General features: G+C 36.9%; 1 protein-coding gene across 3 annotated transcripts in view; it reads right to left on the minus strand.

The window, feature by feature from the left end:
* The window catches only part of dock4 (dedicator of cytokinesis 4), a 59,363-nt gene that overhangs the window by 35,170 nt on the left and 3,909 nt on the right, over positions 1 to 20,284 (minus strand). For 2 of the 3 annotated variants that reach the window (XM_056739790.1, XM_056739789.1), the window contains exons 2-8: positions 4,569 to 4,652; positions 4,338 to 4,378; positions 4,100 to 4,155; positions 3,379 to 3,475; positions 3,148 to 3,296; positions 1,629 to 1,713; positions 213 to 364 (exon numbers count right to left, since the gene is read on the minus strand). In XM_056739790.1, the coding sequence (XP_056595768.1) occupies positions 213 to 364; positions 1,629 to 1,713; positions 3,148 to 3,296; positions 3,379 to 3,475; positions 4,100 to 4,155; positions 4,338 to 4,378; positions 4,569 to 4,652 (664 nt within the window). Of the gene's footprint in view, positions 1 to 212; positions 365 to 1,628; positions 1,714 to 3,147; positions 3,297 to 3,378; positions 3,476 to 4,099; positions 4,156 to 4,337; positions 4,379 to 4,568; positions 4,653 to 20,284 lie in introns of those variants that run through there. The other variant, XM_056739791.1, reaches the window with a different exon arrangement.

The raw sequence follows: 20,284 nt of genomic DNA on the forward strand, positions 1-20,284 counted from the left end.
GAAAGACATTAGGAATTCTGTTTGCTTGTCCGAGTTAGCAACAGTAACTAATGGGGGTTGTGGTTACCGATAGGTCAATTGGCATCCATCTTCATTTGTCAAATACTGTAACATGAGGGAGACTAAACAACAGGAAAATTTTCATTTTCAGTTGAACCTTTGCTATTCAAATCCATTTGAAACGAACAGAGTGAAAAGTTCAAAGGTGGCACCTGATTGGTCGCATTTCTCTGCTGTCATAGACCGAGAAGAAGACATCCAGCTCCTCCCCCAGGTTTGAGCTCATCATGCTCTTCACTTGCAAAAACAGGTGGTGCATACTGGCCTGTGGGGGGATGTCGCGCCGCCGATGACGTCTCTCCATCTATTAAAAAAAAAAAAAACTGAGATCATTCCAAAGTCAAACAAAACATTACTGAAAGGCGGGACCTAGAGGGATACAGTAGCTCACTCAAAAACTAAAATTCTGTCTTTCTTCACCCTGTTGAACACAAAATATATATTTTGAAGAACGTGGGAAACCGTTCTGGGGCACCATTAGAAACCAGAGCAGTTTTTTCCCTATTATGGACATCTACAGTGTCCCAGATATGTTTGGTTACAATTTTTTTTTTAAATATATTTCTTTGTGTTCAGAAGAACAAAATGTTTTACAAAGGTTTGGAACAACTTGAGGGTGAGTAAATGATGACAGAATTTTCATTTACGGGCAAACTATCCCTTTAATTCGATAGTGTGGCCATGTTGAGCGTTGCCTTCCCAATCCCATTCTGTTAATTTCCCTAATCCTTGCTAAAATGAAACGTTATCTAGCCGGCGAAAATAGATGGAAATTTATTTTCACAAATTCTCACTGGATGAATCAGTCAGAATGTTAAATCAAAGACGGTAGGAATTGTAGTATTTATGACCTTTGCGTTATTGTTTCGGCTGTTTTTGTCATAAATGTTAAATTAACACGACCAAGGCTCCCAGCGCCCTCTCTTTTGCGTTCCATCTCTTGCTCGCCCGCTCTCATACATTCACACCCACCAGGCTCTTTTATTTCTTACATTCAACCTCTACCTCCACACCACTGCCCACCCATAAACCGATGTATGTGTGGTCAGAGCTTCAACGTTTCTTTACAATTGTAAGAAAGAGAACGTGAGAGAGATACAATGTACTCTGACTGCGACATTTACACTACAGACGTCTCACCATTTCAAAGATCTGTATAACATCGACTACTATTGTGGCTTTGAGAGATATCAAGTAATTGTGCCAATGACGCTGCATGTGTGCCAAATTATAAGGGCAGGGAAGTGCACGCGAGAAGTGTCTTTGCAGTTTGCAAACAGCCTGTTAATGCTCCATTTACCATTTCACTCTTGTCCTTAATTACTATCATTTCCCCATGCACGGGCGACTGGAGGTGTGAGCGTTTGCATGCGAGTCTTTGTTAAAACAGAGGACGAAGCTCTCAGGCTATGCAAGAAAGAGCCTTGGCGTCAGGTCGGGCTGCAGTTGCCATAGCAACATGGCAAAGAATACAGGCGGCAGAGGAGGGAGATGAAGTGACTCATGGGTAATGGGAATACGTGTGTGTGTGTGTGTGCATAGGTGAATATGAATGTGTGACTACCCACCAGCCGATACAGCTCGGTGATGCTGATCTCATCGGGGTCCACCATACCGAAGTCCCTCCTGGGGACCAGGTCCAAACCCAGCTGCCTGTCACACACACACACAGATTTTGTATTAGTCTCTTTTACTGTATCTGAAGATCACAAAGTGGTTTTCCTATAGCAATCGAACACAAAACATGAATCAAACTATGCGTTTTATTATATTGCCTTCCAAATGCGCCCGCATACTGCGAGACAGAGAGAAAACATACGTAACACGTCCCACTCGATACTACCATCTGCGAATTAGTTTTCAACGAAAAACAGCGTATAAGCATTCGAGCACATGGCTGACAGATTGGCCAGCATTTGCGCGGCGGTTCATCATCGGCGTCTGTGCCGCTGTATTCCTCCCACTGTTTTTAAAGTTGCACAATACATTTTCAATTATTATACAAACATTTTGCTCTGTTGTAAAGACACACTAATAAAAATAATCTTGTGATATCAGGACCTGGTGGTTTTACTAACAAATTTGCTATTTAGTTCAGCATTTCCTGAAATTGTCTTCTTCTGTACCACCACAGAAGACAATAAAATACTGTATACAGAAATGATTAGAACTGTAATAAATACAATCCCTTTGACCTTAGTAGATGCGTAGTTCAAGAGCAAAATAGTGATCAGAATATATTCCTGCTGTCCTTCTGAAATCAAATCTCCATATTTCATGATTTTTATTATTTGTCATAAAGCATTATTATAAGTCACTGGGTTGGCAATAATCTAACCCATAAAATGTATTAAAAAGTGCTTGTCACAGTGTTTAATTATTTAAAAATAGAGATGCACTAATATACGGAATGAGCCAATAATCAATAAAAGCAGTTTTTCAAAAGTATTTACAAAATGTTAAGAAACATCACCAATTTGATGTTCAATATTAATAACCGTTACACGAATTAATAATTCAGAAAGTTAAAGTACCAGTGAAATAATAAATTACAATTCCTATTTTTTCATGAAATATTGCAGCGTTTACAGTAAATAGCTTCCCAAAGTGGGTCATTCTCTTTTTAAATTCATGTGCACTCTAAAACACTTAAAATCTGAAAATGCACTTCTGCCCTTAGACGCTTGGGCGGAGCATCCGTTAACCCCTCCCTTCAACTGTCAGTCTGCTACCAGTCCTATTTAAAAACCCAACAGCTGTTTTTATACATCCGATCAACTTGCAGTGAAAAAAGCAAGCCACACCCACTACTTTTTCTCTTTTCGAAATGTAAGTACAGTGTTTTTTTCCAATTCCCTGAAAAACAGTGAATTTGGACATCCTAGGCTTCTAAAGGACTGTGAAGATGTAGTACATATATTGCAGAAAATATTTTACCACAAGAAAAGTTACATTGCTATTTTAAGGGAAAGTGCACAGAGTGGAAAGTAATCAGAGAGTAAAAATAAATGGACGCACTGTCCCTTTAAGAATTTGATTACACCATCATTTCGGTTGATCTAACACAGTTGATCATTCCACACTCACTCGTTGCCCCAGTCCAGCCGTGCTGTGATGTGTTGTTTGATATCGCTCATGCGGTCATGAGTGAGGTGACCCACTAGAACCTGCTGCCGCAGCTCCAAAATCTCATTCATCACGTGCCACAGTCTGTGAAAGAGGTCGCCTTCATTTTTCTGAGAGAGAGAGAGAATAAAAGTGACTGATTTCTTATTTTTAAATGAACAACCTTTGATCTAGCCTTGCTATGATATTCACCATATACAGCTGCTTCCACATAGTGCCCCAGTCTCTCAAGGTCATAGTTATCTCTGTAATGACCGAGTCCTCCGTGGGGATGACCGTCTCGAACTGCCTGCGGGGCAAGACACACAACACACTTTCACACACTGTTCCGGCTGTCTGAACCTGCCTGATATGCTAAGGCATGACCTCACATGGAGCCATAACATCGATTCGTAAGGACATGTGCACATGGGACATTGAAGGATTCGGTCACTTTAATGGGCAAGGTTTGTCATTTTCAGAATGCACTTCATCCAACATATATATCGCAGTGACGGATACCCAGTAGCATCTGACGTTCAGCATGTTCTTCAATGAGAGGTCAAAGGTGAGGTTAGTGGGACCGAACTCATGACCCTATACCATCTCACTGATGTGAGTATTGCAGACCTTTTTGAATTTTGTATGATTTTTAAAGACGATTTTTAATTTATTTAACCTTGACATGTATGAATAACATTGAAGAACACAATATCAAATCAACAACTGACCATGAAATGAAGCCAGCCGTTTCACACAAATAATTTTACTATATATTTACATTTTATGCAATTACTTTTATCATATGGTCTGGTTTTACAATTAATGTTGATTTTTATACTTCTACTTATTTGTGAAACTTGTTTGTTATATAGTGCAAAGTAAATGATATATTATATTAATAATTATAGTATAATGACAACACAGCTCTTACCCCTTGTTCTTGACATCGGCATTCTTCAGGTGAATGTAGGAGCTTGGGAATATTCCCTGAGGAGAAACAATTTAAATTTGATTTTAAAAAGCCCATTAGGACAAATAAAACGCACAAGAGTAAACAAACATGCACCATCAGCATATAAACATCAGAAGCAAAGGCATTTAAAAAACACCCAGTAACACAAAACAAGCAGAATTTTTGCAATAACAGGCAACGTCAGCATTACGCTCACCTTTAGATTTGGATTCTTCGTGATGAAGCCTCTATACCATCCTTCGAAGTGACACAAAAGACATCTAAAATTAGCCTCACCATTCTATCTCAACCAGTACAATTGTATTCTTGCAACGTATGTGGTGTCAAAATTAACAAGGTTCCACGAAATATGCAGTTTACCAGAATCTTTTCTGAAAAGGTTATCTTAAAAACATATACATTAGTTCGGAGCTTAACTAACAGCTACCTTCACATTTCTCCAAAATCTGCACTGTGTCACCGATCTCCAGGGGTAGTCCATGCTGAACCGTTCCACGGAAATTAGCAAGCACTGAAAAAAAGCAAACAATGTACTGAGAACTTATGGTAAATGTGAAAAATCTGTTGGTGATGACTCTGTGGCATAAAATATTTGTTAGTAAACTCCAGTTCGCTACAATTTGCTACAAATAACCACATTTTACTGCTTTCCATTTTGTATTATAAAGTGCAGTTTTATTCTTATTATTTGAATAATTTTTATAACTATTATTATTATCATTTCTGCAAACAATTTATCTTAGACAGACAGACGGAGGGACGGACAGACAGATTGATAGAATATACTCCACTGTAGTACTAGTACTACACAGTACTGTACTAGTAGATTAGATGGATAGACACTACAAAAGGATACTACAGATACTATAGGTAGATACTGCAGATGACACAGATGGATACTATAAAAATATACTATGGATACTATAGGAATATACTATACATATATACTATAGGTAGGTACTATAGATAAATCATGTAGTTATTAAAGATAGATGCTATAGAAGGATACTATAGCCTATTATAGATCAGTACTACAAAATATACAATAGGTAGATACTTTAGATAGATGGATGGATGAATACTGTAGACAGACAGAATGCTTAGATCTTCATTTCTACCAATATCTCCCTTTTAAATAAAACCCGAGTCACTTCCCCTAGCTTACGTTACATAACAAATAGAAAATCTCTCCACAGGACAGGAAAAGCATAGTGGCTGAATCAATCAACGGCTTATAGCTTCCATACGCTCGTCTCCATGCTAATATGTTAAATAAGAGTGCTCATTTGCATATCAAGTGGACCATTTTTGACACAAAAATAAATTTGTACACATAATCAAAGCAGTGCACAAACCCAAGCTTTTGACAGAGCTTCGAGGTTAAGAAGGCTTACAAAACGGCTATGTCAGCTTTTACTGTCTGTCTGTCAGTGATGTGCTCATATACACGGCAAAGCAAAAATACAGCATCCTCACGGACTTAGACACTCTACACGAAACAGAAATCTGGTACTGTGTTTTGCATTGTGATGTATCTGACAGCCCAGCTTTCAACATCACACGCACAGCAGAGAAATTACATTTTATCCGTTGTTCTTTCGAAATGATCATTATTAGTATTTTGCTTTAATAAAAACACAGCTAAAGGAATACAAGGCACCAATGTTCAGTACATAGTCCCCTACCATTAATAAAAATCATTAGAATAAACAAATCTTTGGTTAAGTAATAAAGAAAATTAGCATAATTAGCCTAATTGTAGGTTGGGTATGGTTGCCAGGCAACCTGGTGCTAGTATAGATCTGCTAAGCAGTCATAAGTGTGCTCATATGCCTTGGAAAAAACAACAAAGAGACTAGAAGTATGTCTATAAGATGTCTGCTATGTAAAAACATCTGCTAAACATCATAGAAATGGCAGCTTAACATGAATTCAAAGTCATAAACATCTTACAGACATCCCCTAGATGTCTATATTACATCCGACAGACGTTTCAATGACGTCTTGCAGATGATCAAACAATCAAAAATACATCTTGCAGATGTAAATGCAGACATCATTTGGGGTGGTGGAGTTTAACTCTGTAATTTATCATTTACTCAGTTGTATTTTATTTGTACAGTTGTATTATTTATTCCTAGTAAGTAAGTCAGAAGGTAGCTATCAGGTCATAATGCCGTATTAAGCATGAGGTCGGGAGTGGGAAGTTGGGAACTTCCGCACCAGCATTATTTCCTTCATTCATTATTAAATGTAAATTCTGAATCGTCTTGATAAGTAACGTGTTAACATATCAAATTATGCTTAGCTTAAGCTTTGATGTTTTAGCTTGCTAAGTTTATTGATGCAATAGAATATATTTAGTGCACAAGTTGTAACTTAGAGTTGCTCTTATGTTAAAACTAGGCTACTGTATAGGGTTTCATATAGAGATGAAGATTGTTTTATTACTTGAAACAGTAACCCTAGCAACCATCCAGTACACCCTAGCAACCACATACCGACGAATAAAACAGACAGACAGACAGAACACTTATGCAATTGCATAGCAACTCTCCGTAGCAACCAGTTATGACACCATAGCATTATAGTGCCACATATACAGTACGCACCTCGCATTTTCTTCACAAACTGCAAAAAGCTTCACGACATTTTACACACAAAGGAATAAAACTGTGACTGAGAGTCAATTCTGACACATACGAAAGCGAATATTAATGCAGATCCTTATTTATTACCTCCATTTGAACTTCAGCCACCATCTCTGTGAACGCACCAATGGAAGCGACAAAGACTCTGTTGTAATAGACGGGCAAACCCGCTTGAGCTGTGCGCTTGTGCTAAACGCTTTCCCACGGTCCCGCTGTTGGCTCAGTCGACACACACTGCTGCTTGGCAGAGAGACAGGAAAGCCAGAAACCCGTCTCACATAACCTTTAACAGGTGCAAAAGGACCCCTATAACGTTGTCCCTGTGACTAAACTCGATAATCCACAGCCACAACATTGTCACTTCTGCATTCATTTGAATGCTTAAGGAAATCAAAGCACATTAGAAAGGTTATCGTGACATTAATTCAAGCATACTTCGAGATTTAATAACATTATGCCATTTTATACAAAAAGTTTGATTCTGATTGGTCATTCGCTGTGTTCCGCAGGCTAAGATTTTTGCATAATGGCAGATAAACAGAACAATTGACTGTTGTCCTGGCCAGCGACTTCCTACGTAGCTAGTTCCACGTAGCACTCTGGGGTCCCTTCTCACATTATATAATTTCTACTCAAATCAATGAATGTTTAAAGTCTATTTATTCTAAACGTAGCCGCATAGAAAGCAGGGTAACGTCATAATCGCAAATGAACCACTACAGATCAGGACCCCAACACAAAGCAGAAGGGTCTCATTTTCCCGTCTCAAGGGACCACAAGTCTCTGTGAATATGATATATTGGTATATAGATAATAGATATAATAGATTTTATAGTGGACTGGGTGCTTTAAGCAAAGGTTACACACATGTATATATTCTCAACCCCCTTAAATGCAAAAATGTCAATTCAGGAACTATGTATAAAATCTTTATAGGTCTTTCTATGAGGCCTTCAGATATAGGTTAATTAAGAATAAAAGTTTTTATAATGACTTGAATCCACAAAGAAGAACACTGATGTATACTATAATATTAACTTTAATATACACAGTACTCTTGAGTTTACTATAGTAACTATATTAGTCCTACTGTATACTTATGTTAGTATACTAAAGTATTCTGTAGCTTGAAACATAGTAAATTGATCAAATTTGGTAAATCCTGTGTTATACTTAAAACATTTCTATAGTAAGCCTAAAAACACTAGAGTATCGAGCAATTTTACTACAGTTTACTGTTATTAATACATTTTTTTCATGTGGGATTACCTGGTCGTAAACTGTATGTTCTTCTAAATAATATAATCACAATTCTAATACATTGAAACAAAGTCTTAAAGGGAAAGTTCACCCCAAAATAAAAATGATGTTTTTACTCAGCTTCTTTTCATTTCAAACTAGGGATACACGATAAATTATCGGCTATATAGGTATCGGCCGATAAATTGTAATTTTTTATGTTATCCGTATTGGCCAAAATGTACATATCGGTGCATCCCTATTTCAAACCTGTAGGACTTTCTTTCTTCTGCTGAAGTAAACACAAAAGAAGATATTTTGAAGAATGTTGGTAACCGAACAGCGGCGGTACCCTTTCATTTCTATCGTATAGACACAAAACCAATGCAAGTCACCGCTGTGGTTCGGTTATCAACATTCTTCAAAATATCTTATGTGTTCTGCAGAAGAAAGAAAGTCATACAGGTTTGAAATGATGTGAATGATGTTTCATTTTGGGGTAAGCTATCCCATTACCGCAAAGTGCTTCTAAATCTATCCAGATTTGACTCCACTATTCCTTAACATATTTTAGATATATTCCTAACGCATTCACTACAAACGTCACTCATCAGGGTTATCAGAAACACTAAACGACTGATGCCAGAGTGTTAAAGCAGGAGCACAATCCCCTAGCAGACAGTAAGAGATCCCAGCGCTCACAGATATCAGTCTGCTTGTCATTGTGATGGATGGCTGTGCTCACTAACCTCTCTCTTCTACTGCTTCTGTATCTCTAGCTGTAATGTTGCACAAAGCCTTTCGGAGAGGACGAGAGGGGCCTAAGGCCGGGTGCAAACATATTCTCTCGATATGCAGAAATAACAAAACGGCTCTAATGACAGGGATTTTCAAACTAGGTAGGTCTGGGATCGGTTCTGGAGTCTTGCATTTGGTGGTTGAGGTTGAGCAAAGGTAAATCCACTGCAGTATGAGAAGCTGAACAAAAAGACATTTGAGTGGCAATTAGTTTAACATTGACCTTTTGGTTACTCTTTTAATGCTATGCATGATGTAACAAGCCTGTTTCATTTACTGTACTCACATACTGACAGAATGCATGCTAGAATAACTAGCCATGCATCTTGAGGTTATGTCAGTTTAAATCCTAATTAAAAACACTCAAGTTATGCACTTTGTTACTTTGGCCAGCATCACAGGCTTCATCTGTTTCCCATGTAAAGCTTAAATATGACAAACAAGCAAATTCGTGTTCACATGGTCTCAACTTTAAACTGATAAAAAGTAACTAGGGATGCACCGATATTTCCATTCGGGGCTGATAACGATAGCCGATAATTCCTTAACACTGGTAGCCGATAACCGATATATAGGCTGATATAGAGTATCGAAATATGAATATAAAATTCCCTAAGACTGAAACAGAAGGCAAAAAGTAGACAACTGCTTTTATTTGAAAACATTCACCATAGAAAACAAGGTAACAATTAGTTCTCTTTCGCTCCCTGAAAATCACGTACCAAGCTTACTTTACACGAGTAAATGATTCTTTAACCTTCAAACGTTTCTTGTTAATTTAATAAAACAATTATAGATTTTCTTCGAGAATTTCTTTCTCAATAACCACATGTCTAACAGGTCTCAAGACAGAAAGCATTCATACAGCAGTCTGATTTAAACTATAAGCTTTTGTTCCTATAATTCCAAACAACTGCCCATTCACTTCTATTGGTTTTGTGTTCATACATCAAGTAATATACTGTAAATAAAGCTTTGTACGATACTGCTGATGTTAGCTCTAATGTAGGAAAATACTGTACATAAAAAATGTAAAATTGAATTTTGTTACATTAAATGTTATATCCTTCTGTGTAGTCAGTGGACATGTTTGTATAGATACATGACATTAATAATAATTAATTATTAGTTACATTTATATAGCGCTTTTCTGGACTCTCAAAGCGCTTAACATGGAAGGGGTGGAATCTCCTCAACCACCACCAATGTGCAGCATACACCTGGATGATCCGACGGCAGCCATATTGCCCCAGAATGCCCACCACACACCAGGTTATTGTTTGAGAGGAGACAGAGTTGCAAAGCCAATTAGTACATATGGGGATGATAAGAAGGCCATGATGTATAGAGGCGAATGGGCGAATTTGGCCAGGATGCCGGGGTTATACCCCTACTCTTATTCAAAGGACATCCTTTGATTTCGTATTACCACAGAGAGTCAGGACATTTGTTTAAGTCCCATCTGAAGGACGGGCCGTTTTTGACAGTAAAGTGTCCCCGTCACTGTACTGGGGCATTAGGTCCCACACAGACCATAGGGTGAGCACCCCCTGCTGGCCTCAGTAAAAGCTCTTCCAGCAGCAAGCTAGTTTTTCCAGCAGGGGTCCCATCCAGGTACTGACCAGGCAATGCCCTGCTTATCTCCAGTGGGCAACCAGTTTTGGGTTACAGATCAATATGGATTCTGGCAAATGTATTAAGAAGATTTAGAAATACAAATGAATTGTGTTGTCCATCTACTGTGCAAGATTAGAAAGCTGAATCAAAGAGAAATCAGAAAAAGACTTGTAGTGTAGCAGATCTCTGTAATGTCACTATTGTCTCATGAGACAAATTTATCCTGCGCTAGTCTTTTTCAGACATTGTATGAAACACACAGAGCCAAGATACAATCAAAAGTCAGAAAGTGCAAAGTGAAATCAAACAAATAAATACAAGCAATTGTTTCGGACACACGCACCTGGGCGGTAGTAAAATTTCGGTCTGTGCTTAGGTTATAATATAAAATTTATTTTATATCAAAGTCTGCACATTATAAACTCTCTCTGGCGTGAGGAAAAGCCTCAGCCACATGAATTGCAAGCTCTCTTGCACCAAGAATTGTGCAATGCGCGTTTGTAATATTAATTTGCAACATATATTGGCAAACAGCCAACAATCGTCTAAGGGATCAGCTATCGCTGATATTTCTGTGTATCGTCGATACACTATAGTGTCATCACTCTGGAAAACCATACTCCGGTCATAGCATCCTACATCATTCTTCTGTTTGTCTTTGTTCGACGGACGCACTTGAATGAGGACGTTGTCGACCGGATTATGTCAATGGATAGTTCCTTTAGCCAGTGCGAATGCAATCGGGGAAATAGCCTGAAGGAAAACTTAGTTCGTACAGCCCTCTTTACTCATTTTGGAACGTTGTTCCTGAATTAATGTGTTTGGAAAGCACCTATAACGGTCGACTAAGCCTTGCTTAAACAGAAATTTGCCTGTTGTAGATCCATTTCATGAAATCTGCAGATTTTCTCCCACAGTCGGCACAGTAAATGTGAGAAGAATGCAGATTTCATGTTGTCCTGTTGAGAAAAGGTCCATTAATGAGGATTAGAGTGTTTAAATGTAAAAATATTTTAACTTCCACTTACTTCCTGAACTCTTTAAATCTACCTCTTATGAAATGCATGTATGAATTTAAAACAAACACACATAACACCAGCTCATAAATATTACTATTTTATTATGAAATACCCCTTGACACCGCAAACTGTCCGAAAATGAAGTCAAAGGCCAGGTTTCACAGACAAGTCTAGTTTAAGCCAGTACTATCCCTTAGTTGAATTAAGATATTCATGCCGCTTTTATAAAAATACCTTGAAGAATACATTAATGGTGTCAATCTCGAGGCAAAACAATGGCACTGATATATTTTAAGATATTTCTGGGCAAGTGTAAATCAGTTAAGACTGGTCCCACATTCATTTTAGTCTGGGACTAGCCTTAAGACTTGTTTCTGGAACCGGGCCTTATAGTTTTTAGATTAAAACTAACTTGAATGAACATTAAAAATCAGAAGTAACACTTAGCTCTACAATATTCTCATCCTCAGACGTGGCCTTTGTGTGCAGTTAAGAGAATATTATGATTTTCGGATATTAGATACTGCATATATATTGTTCTGATTTGTTCGCTCCCTCAGCAAAATGACTCTTGATATTAATGTTTTATTTGCATATAAAATTGTGGAATTATGGTTCCGGAATAATAAAACCCATCTGTGACATCACTCAAAACAGATACATGACATTAGCAAATGTACAAGGAAGATTTAGAAATACAAATGAATTTAGTTTGCGGTCTCCTGTGCAAAATTAGAAAACTGAAACAAAGAGAAATTACAAAAAGACTTGTACTCTAGAAGATCTCTGTAATGTCTTTGCTTCTTAGATTTGTCTCATGAGATAAATTAATCCTGCGCTAGTCTTTTTCAGACATTGTAACACACTGCGATCAGATTTGCCAAGATATAATCAAAAGTCAGAAAGTGCAAAGTGAAATCAAACATAAGAAAATACAAGGAACTATATCGGACACGCACACCTGCCGTGTTAAATTTCAGTCTGTGCTTAGTAATAACTTAATTTGTTTTATATATAATTTATCTACAAATTTTATTGAAAATTGACGGTATTAAATAAATTAAAACTACTATTTTAATGAATCTATAGTTTCGTTACAGAAGTGTATCGGAAGTTAAGTTTCTGCCAAACTGTCTTTCAAAGCTAATTTATGGTTGTGCGTAGGACCTACGGCGTAGCCAACGCGCCGGTTTTTGTGTTGCTTGTAGGGATGCACCGATCCGATACTCTGGATCGGAATTGAGGCCGATCCGGGTCTTTTTTGCTGGATCGGGTATCGGACTGACGGATTCTCTTTAGTCCGATCCGTTGCGATACCCGTGGATGTTACTATAAAGCTTCATAAAGGACTAACTATCAGGAAATTACCATAAACGTTGTCATGCACTGTTTTCGATGTCATGTATTTCGATAGCTTTATGCGAGGAATAAACCAATATAGCATAATTATAAAACTCTGACCTCCGCTGGTGCGGTAATCTGTCAATCTCAATCCAGCATGCGTGTGTCCGGGAACAGTCAGGATCTTTCTCGTTCCAATGTTTTCAATATTCTTAATAATCACTAGATAATAGAGGGTGGTTTTGTTTAAAACACATTTTGCCGGAGACGGTACTCGCTGAGTGTAACGTTATTAGATTCAAGCACTGGAAGCGGTCTATGTTATGCGTCATTCATACATAACTTTAAACTTTAGGATGGATTCAATGTTCTATGATTTAAACACATAACATATATATTCTCTTTGTGTTATAACTGTTTTGAACTTGGGAAGCAAAGATCCCCGCGACAACAGGATCATCTCTATCCGGGATGCTCGTGAGTGAAGCGGGTGCTTTAAGCGCATCATTCTGCGTCCAATGCGCATGACTTTAAATAACGTAGAAGCGAATGTATTAAGCGCATCATTTTGTGTCCAGGATGTGCATGAGCGAGTTTGGACACTTTTATAATGTGATAGCTTTGTGTAATAAACCGAGATTTATTTGTTAAATATTTTGTAAGTATCTGTGCTTTATGAGACCACATTTTTGTTTTGTTTGTATTTTTAAGTTTAATACAGCACTTAATTACATTTAAAAAAATCATACTTTTAAGTAAAAATACTTAAGTAAAGGAAAATGGTAGATTTTAATGTACTCATGGATTTAAAGTAAAAAAAAAACAATTTATTTATGGACTGTAGTGGAATAAGTATGATGTGATTCATACTGTAGGAAAGCATTTTTTGTCCAAAGTACTCTGATAAAGTACAGATAGTTTAAAATGTACTTGAAAGTAAACATGCTTAACTATTCATCTCTGGCAATAAAAGTTAAAATATGCAAGTCTACTTTGATCATGAAAAACAGTGCTAGTATCGGATCAGAATCGGAATCGGCCGATACGCAGAATTCAGATATCGAAATCGGATCGGAAAGGAAAAAGTAGTATCGGTGCATCCCTAGTTGCTTGTCTAACCAAGACAAGAGCCCAGGAAGAAAGTGCGTTGACATTTTGTGCGTTGACGGAGAAGCAGTGATAGCGGCAAGTAAACAGGCACTTTTGTTGCAGCTTAAGTTGTTAAATACAGAACAAATAATTTACTTCGAAAATTTGAGTAAACATGACGCTATCGCTGAGTTTTTTTACCTGAGGGAGCGATTCAAGCAGACCAATCACAGAGCTTGCATTCCACGTAGAATTGAGTTGTTGCATTTTTGGAGAGGTGCACGTCAGGCAAAGTACTCCTTACGCTGTAGCTACGGCGTTGGTCTTATGCAATTAATTGAAGAACATACGTTGGAGTTATGATTTTCCACTAGGTCACTGCCTTATAGTATCCATATAAAATTCTCGGATAATAGTAAATGGTTTGTCAAATAGTTGTTTCTGTTATGCTAACATATAAAATATAGAACATTTTCCAAATACAAAAAAGGTTTAATTAAATTCTTATTTAAGATAATCTTCCAAATATCTTTATTTGTTTTCATCAGATAAAATACATGTATAAAGATTTGGAACAACTTGAGGGCGAGTAAATAATGACAGAATTTTCAGTTTTGGGGTAAAAAATTCCTTTAGGATACATTAAAGCTTTTACAGCTTCATAAAAGAAAACCGAATCAAAGTTGTGTTGAATAAAGCCTGAAGTCAGGTAGGAATGTTGTGTATCTTGTCTCTGCGTAGCACAAGACGCCCCTAACCACAATGCCCAAAGAAAGAACAGCCGACACGACGATGGGACCAAAAACACAACGGATTCTGTTTTGGGAATCTTTTTGTTGTCTCTTGTCTAAAGTTCCAGAACACAAAAATACTGTACTTGACAGTATGGCTGATTCTGGTATCGATTCTGATGTTCCGATTTGATTCCGATTCACAAGCTCTCTATTCGATTCGATTCTTGATTCGAGTCAATGATTATGGATTTATTACAAATAAAAATATCAGTATATATCAAATTACAAAGGGAAATTAAATGAAGAGCCACAAACCTGTATATTCAACTTTAAACACACTTGTGTATATTGTAACAGAACAGGTTATTTTACATTTGAGATACTGCTGGCTTTTATGTGAATGCATTTTATGTCATCCGGCATTTTAATTAAGCAATGTATGAACGATATGCTCCCTGTTGTAACATACACCTGTTGTAAAAAACTACTATATTAATATTTATGTTAAAAATATTACAAACTATATAAACATATACTATATTATTGTGTTAATGTGTTAAAGCAATGTTATTGCTAAAGCAATAATATTCACGTTGATGAATATTCAGTGCTTGCGGAAATACAAATGAAAAAAATTCACAGCTTTTTGGAATCGACATTGAATCGGCATTTAAAAAAAGGATTAAATGATTTTTTATCTTTTTTTGCCCAGCCCTACTTGACAGCTTGAGAAATTTATGATGAGTATGCAACACATTTCAGAACCATGTTATCGCCTGACCGAGCTCTGCAAATGATGGACGTTTGAAGAAAAAACATGTCTCTGATGCTTTTATTAAAAAAACATGGAACAGAAGCCGCAGTCGATGGCATTTATTAAACAGGCTTTTTAATGGTTTCGCTAAATTCTCTGAGCAGGGATTGTTGCCGTTTCTCTAAATGTCTCCGATTGCTCTCTGACAAAACACAGACTCCCCCTGAAGCTTCTCCTGACTGAGCATCATTAGCGTCTAATTGACTGCGTGCGAGAAATATGATCCCGTTGGCAATATGAAGGTTTGAAAGACAAAACGCATTCCCCTTCAGTGCTGCTCGAAATGGGTGCTTAAAGAAACCGCGCGCATGAAAAAGGCCACATTAAACAATGCTTCAGCATTGTATTTCATGTCTCATGAGGGCATGTGATAGGTTTGTGACAATAAGGAACTAGCCATTATTCGCAAAAACAATAACTAATTGGTACTTTACACTCATTAATTGTGTCTAAAATACCAAAAACCACTGCACAATACTTCAGTTGAATAGTGCAATACAATTTTTTACATGCATTTTATTAAACACTGAGGTCTACACATCAGGCACGTTCTTACGGTTCGCTTAGAAAAAAAAATAACGTGTGCAACTTCGCAAACCATTAGGCGAGAGAAACTTCACCTGACTATCAGCGTGAAAAATAGCCGACAAGCTCTGACAGATGGTAACAAGCACAAAGACAGCAGTTTGTTGAGCGAGTGCCCTTTTCAAACCCTTCCCACACAGACAGTCAAGCTCGACATGCGTTCTTACAGCAACCAACGAGTGCAACTGTTCAAATCGCACCGTAAACTATACCTGAAAGACAGGTTACACTGTCCACGGTCACTCGTCTGTGGAACTTTAGTCATAAAGTGTACCATTAATAACGTACCGGCTGTTTGTAAGGGGAACTAGAGGTCGACATGTTTGGCACATGACAGCTTTCTAACTGACATTTCTCAGTATGAGTTGGTCTTTGTGGTGGGGCTGCACGATTAATCGTATTTGAATCGTGATAAGGAATTTTGCCTCTCGCAATTAAAGCAAAGTCATAGCGATATTAATGTATAAATATCAGACACAAAGCATCATTATGATATTGTCAGAAACTGTCAGAAATGGATTATGGCATGTATTAATTGGATGGAAAGGGTAACAAATATAATAAAGTGAAATAAAACTGACAGAATGATCGTGATTATAAAAATTTTGAGCACATTAATCTAGAGCTGCCAAACAATTAAATGCAATCAATCGCATCCAGAATAAAATGTTGTGGTTACTAGGGCTGTCAATAGATTTTAATCGTGAATAATCTTAACCTTTACGTCTGATTAACTGCGATTAATCGCACACGTATAGTGAAATTAAACATACACTTTTTATTTAGTTTAACATGTTTATTTTAGTGCTGTCAATCGCTAAAAAAAATTTAACCAACTAATCACAAACAGCATCTATGTTTTTACATTCTTATAATTTCACATTTTATCTCCAAATTAGTGTAGAAACAACACATTTCTGTAACAGCGTCATTTTATGAGTGAAAGCCAACATTCTAATATTGTTGGCTTTGCAACTGATGCCTTTTTAAAATATATATCTTTTTTTGACTAATCAAACCCTTTATAATAATTGTGCCCTTCCTACCTGACAAGACTCTGTGGTTATTAAAAGTGAATAATTTACAAAAAAACATTGTAAAATAAAGCTATTGAAAACCGAACCGTTCAACGCGGTAAAAAAACTGTCATTCTAAAAAGAGAGCTCTAAATTGACAGAATAATTGTGATTAAAATCTTAGCAAATTATTCGTGATTATTATTAAACCCATTGTTGTGCAGCCTTAAGCCCATTGCACATTGAGTCCGAAATTTGTTTCTGAAATTAAATAAATACGACCTCACATTGTGTCAATCACATTTTCACACTGCCTCTGATATTTTCGTCCGTTATAAAAAAATTTAAACCGGGTTTGATTTTCTGCGTTTTTTGCATCCGTCAAGGGTTTTTAGTGGGGTTTTTTTAACAATTCAGAGACACAAACGAGAGCCAAATACGAAAAAACGCATTAGAAAATAACGGACTGTATCTGCAAAGACCTGTAATATGTTGTTTATAAGCAATAAATAGTGATTTCTTTACAAAAACGATTGTAAAATAAAGCTATTGTAAACAGGTCAGTAATCTTATATATAGAGATGCAACGATTGCAATTTTCTTTGCCGATTTCCGATTTTATTATAAGTGAAACCTGCCGATTCTGATTTTATATCCACAACTATAATTTGCAGTATATAAAAACATCAACTTTTCTTCAATACACATTTTTTCATTATCATTACATGAATTATAGAACATTACAATTTACCTTTACAGTTCTACAACCTGCATTAAATTACAGAATCTTCTCTTGCCCAAATAACTCTTAAATTGAAGAACTCTGTGACTGAATATAAGTATTAATAATAAAATATAACTAAACTTAATCACTTAATTGACCTTTTTTATTTTTGTACTCTCACAAAAGTCTAAGATAACAATAAAATACTTCAACTTTATTCTTGTCTGTTTCTGTTTATGAAAGTATCATTGCTTTATTATTATTTTCTGAAATGTAAAATAACTTGTCTTTATCTTGGGTCTGTAGTACTAAAAGAAGTGGGTTGATTTTAGCTGCCACTTAAAATATAAAGTTAGAAATCTTATGAGTGAATTCTACTCTAAATATATATATGTATTTGCCCTTTTTTGTGTTAGTAAAGAACTCAATCAGATATACATCACAAATATTGGTTGATTTATTAATTTGATATAGTTTGGATTTTTTTCAAGTGGTGTTGAATGTCATTTTACCTCAGTGAAATGACCATAGTTTTAACTTTTGACAATTAATCAGGATGAATGGAATTTACATTTGTTTTACACATAGTAAACGACTTCAACATGAGTTTGGCATGTGTCAGAGTTTAGCATCACAGTTAGCATGTAGTACATACCCGAAGTAGACCGAGCAACGAAGGTGAACTACTGGACAGTCAAAAATTGTCTGTGCACTACATGATGTGTGTGCGCACGCGGAGACTCGCGCATTTCCGTGGAACCATGCAGTCACGAGCGTAAATGAGCCGTGAAAGACAGCCATCTTGAATGCACGTTTACTTGCGTATTTGAAGTTATGGCCCGCGTCGCTGGCAACGTACGATCGGCTTCGAATCGGCAAGACGTGAGACTGACCGGACGGTCACCGCTCACGGCCGATCATGCTGGCGATTCCGGTTTCTGACCGGTCAATCGGTGCACCTCTACTACTACTCTACTACTAATTTTCTTTCAAGGGATAAAACAGTTCATAGTGACAACATCTGTCAGGCAAAAGCAAACTCTGTTAATAAGAAACACTAAAAAACGCCAAATCCAGAATTAAAAATGTCAACATGACATTAGCGATCTAATATTTTCATGTCTACAGAAATATAACAGCTTGACTCTGGAACACCAGAAGGTGTGAGTAAACAATGACAATTTCCAATTTTGGTTGAACTATTCCTTTAAACCCATGAGACTCAAAATAAAGTTCTGAAAGATCACCAATGCTCAGTCTAAAATGTCTAGAGATTTCCGTTACTGGAAAGGCCACACGCACAAAAAATGAATCAAATATTGGTGTAAGTGTTTATTGTCTTCTTGCAATCGCCTGGAGGTTGCCAGGAATTATGGGAGTGAGTAAAATCTAAGGGGACGCTGGAGAACTGGATGCACTGTGAGCTCATTGTACCAAAGATTAAACCCTGGAGATTGTTTTGGAAGCGATGGAGAAAGTTGCATGTTGGTTGTTATTGAAGTGGTAACATTCAAAAATCAGTTCGGCACACATAACAATTAATTATTTACAAAGGGCTGTTGCGAGGATTGTGAACCTGAATGATTTAAATCTAAACTCTTTTCAATGGCAGTATTGTTTTTACAGGAACGTTTTGAGAACATTTCAAAGCTCTAAGGTGGCCCTTTTACACCTTGATATGACACACGGAGTTGTAAGAACTGTGAAAGCTTGCTAAGGGCCTTAATCCTTCAAGCTTTTCGAAATCGTTATGTTTGTGAATCTTTAAAGTTTGCATAGCTCTGTTCTTAAACCTAGTGAGCTGTCTTGCTGTCAACTGTGTACACTGGCAGGTGCCTTTGAGGGAGTACTCGGATCAGAGCTTTGTGACTAGGTATGGGTACCGAGAACCAGTACTTTTTTGGACCGGTTCATACTTGGGGCGATAAAAGAGTATCGCTAAGCTTCATGACAAACAAAACTGTTATCGTTGTTTTATTTCTCTGTATTTGGGTGTTAAGTGATGTCCGAATGGCCGAAGTTTATTCAACGTTTGTGTGATATCTAGGGCCGTATAATTTCCGCAATGTATTTGTAATCTGCTTGTTTTGTGTGTTCATGAGTTAAAGAGTGGCATGGTTGCGCTCGTGGAGCTTTCAGCATCCTTGTTGTGAAACAACGTCAAACACTTTGACATTTACTTACTTTAGTAAATTGAAGAAAATGTGTTAGTAAAATTATAAAAAAAATATGAAATATGTTGAATTACATTATGATGTGCTCCTATGCACATGCTTAGAGCCGTAAGTGGTATGCAAAGGAACAGACACACATTTTGTCATGTGGCCTTTCTCTGTTTGCTCAGAAGCATTTGTAAACAGCAGTTCTAAAGCTCAGCTGTAATAAAGAAACTTAAAATGTTTAACATCATTTCACATCATGTGTTTTTGCATCAAATTATAGAGCGTAGTATCAATAACAGTATAGATATGAACTGGTATTGATAAGCAGTATCCCTGCATCCCTATTTGTGACTA

The sequence above is a fragment of the Triplophysa dalaica genome, chromosome 24 (assembly GCF_015846415.1).
Source record: "Triplophysa dalaica isolate WHDGS20190420 chromosome 24, ASM1584641v1, whole genome shotgun sequence".
In the NCBI taxonomy this organism is placed as follows: Eukaryota; Metazoa; Chordata; class Actinopteri; order Cypriniformes; family Nemacheilidae; genus Triplophysa; species Triplophysa dalaica.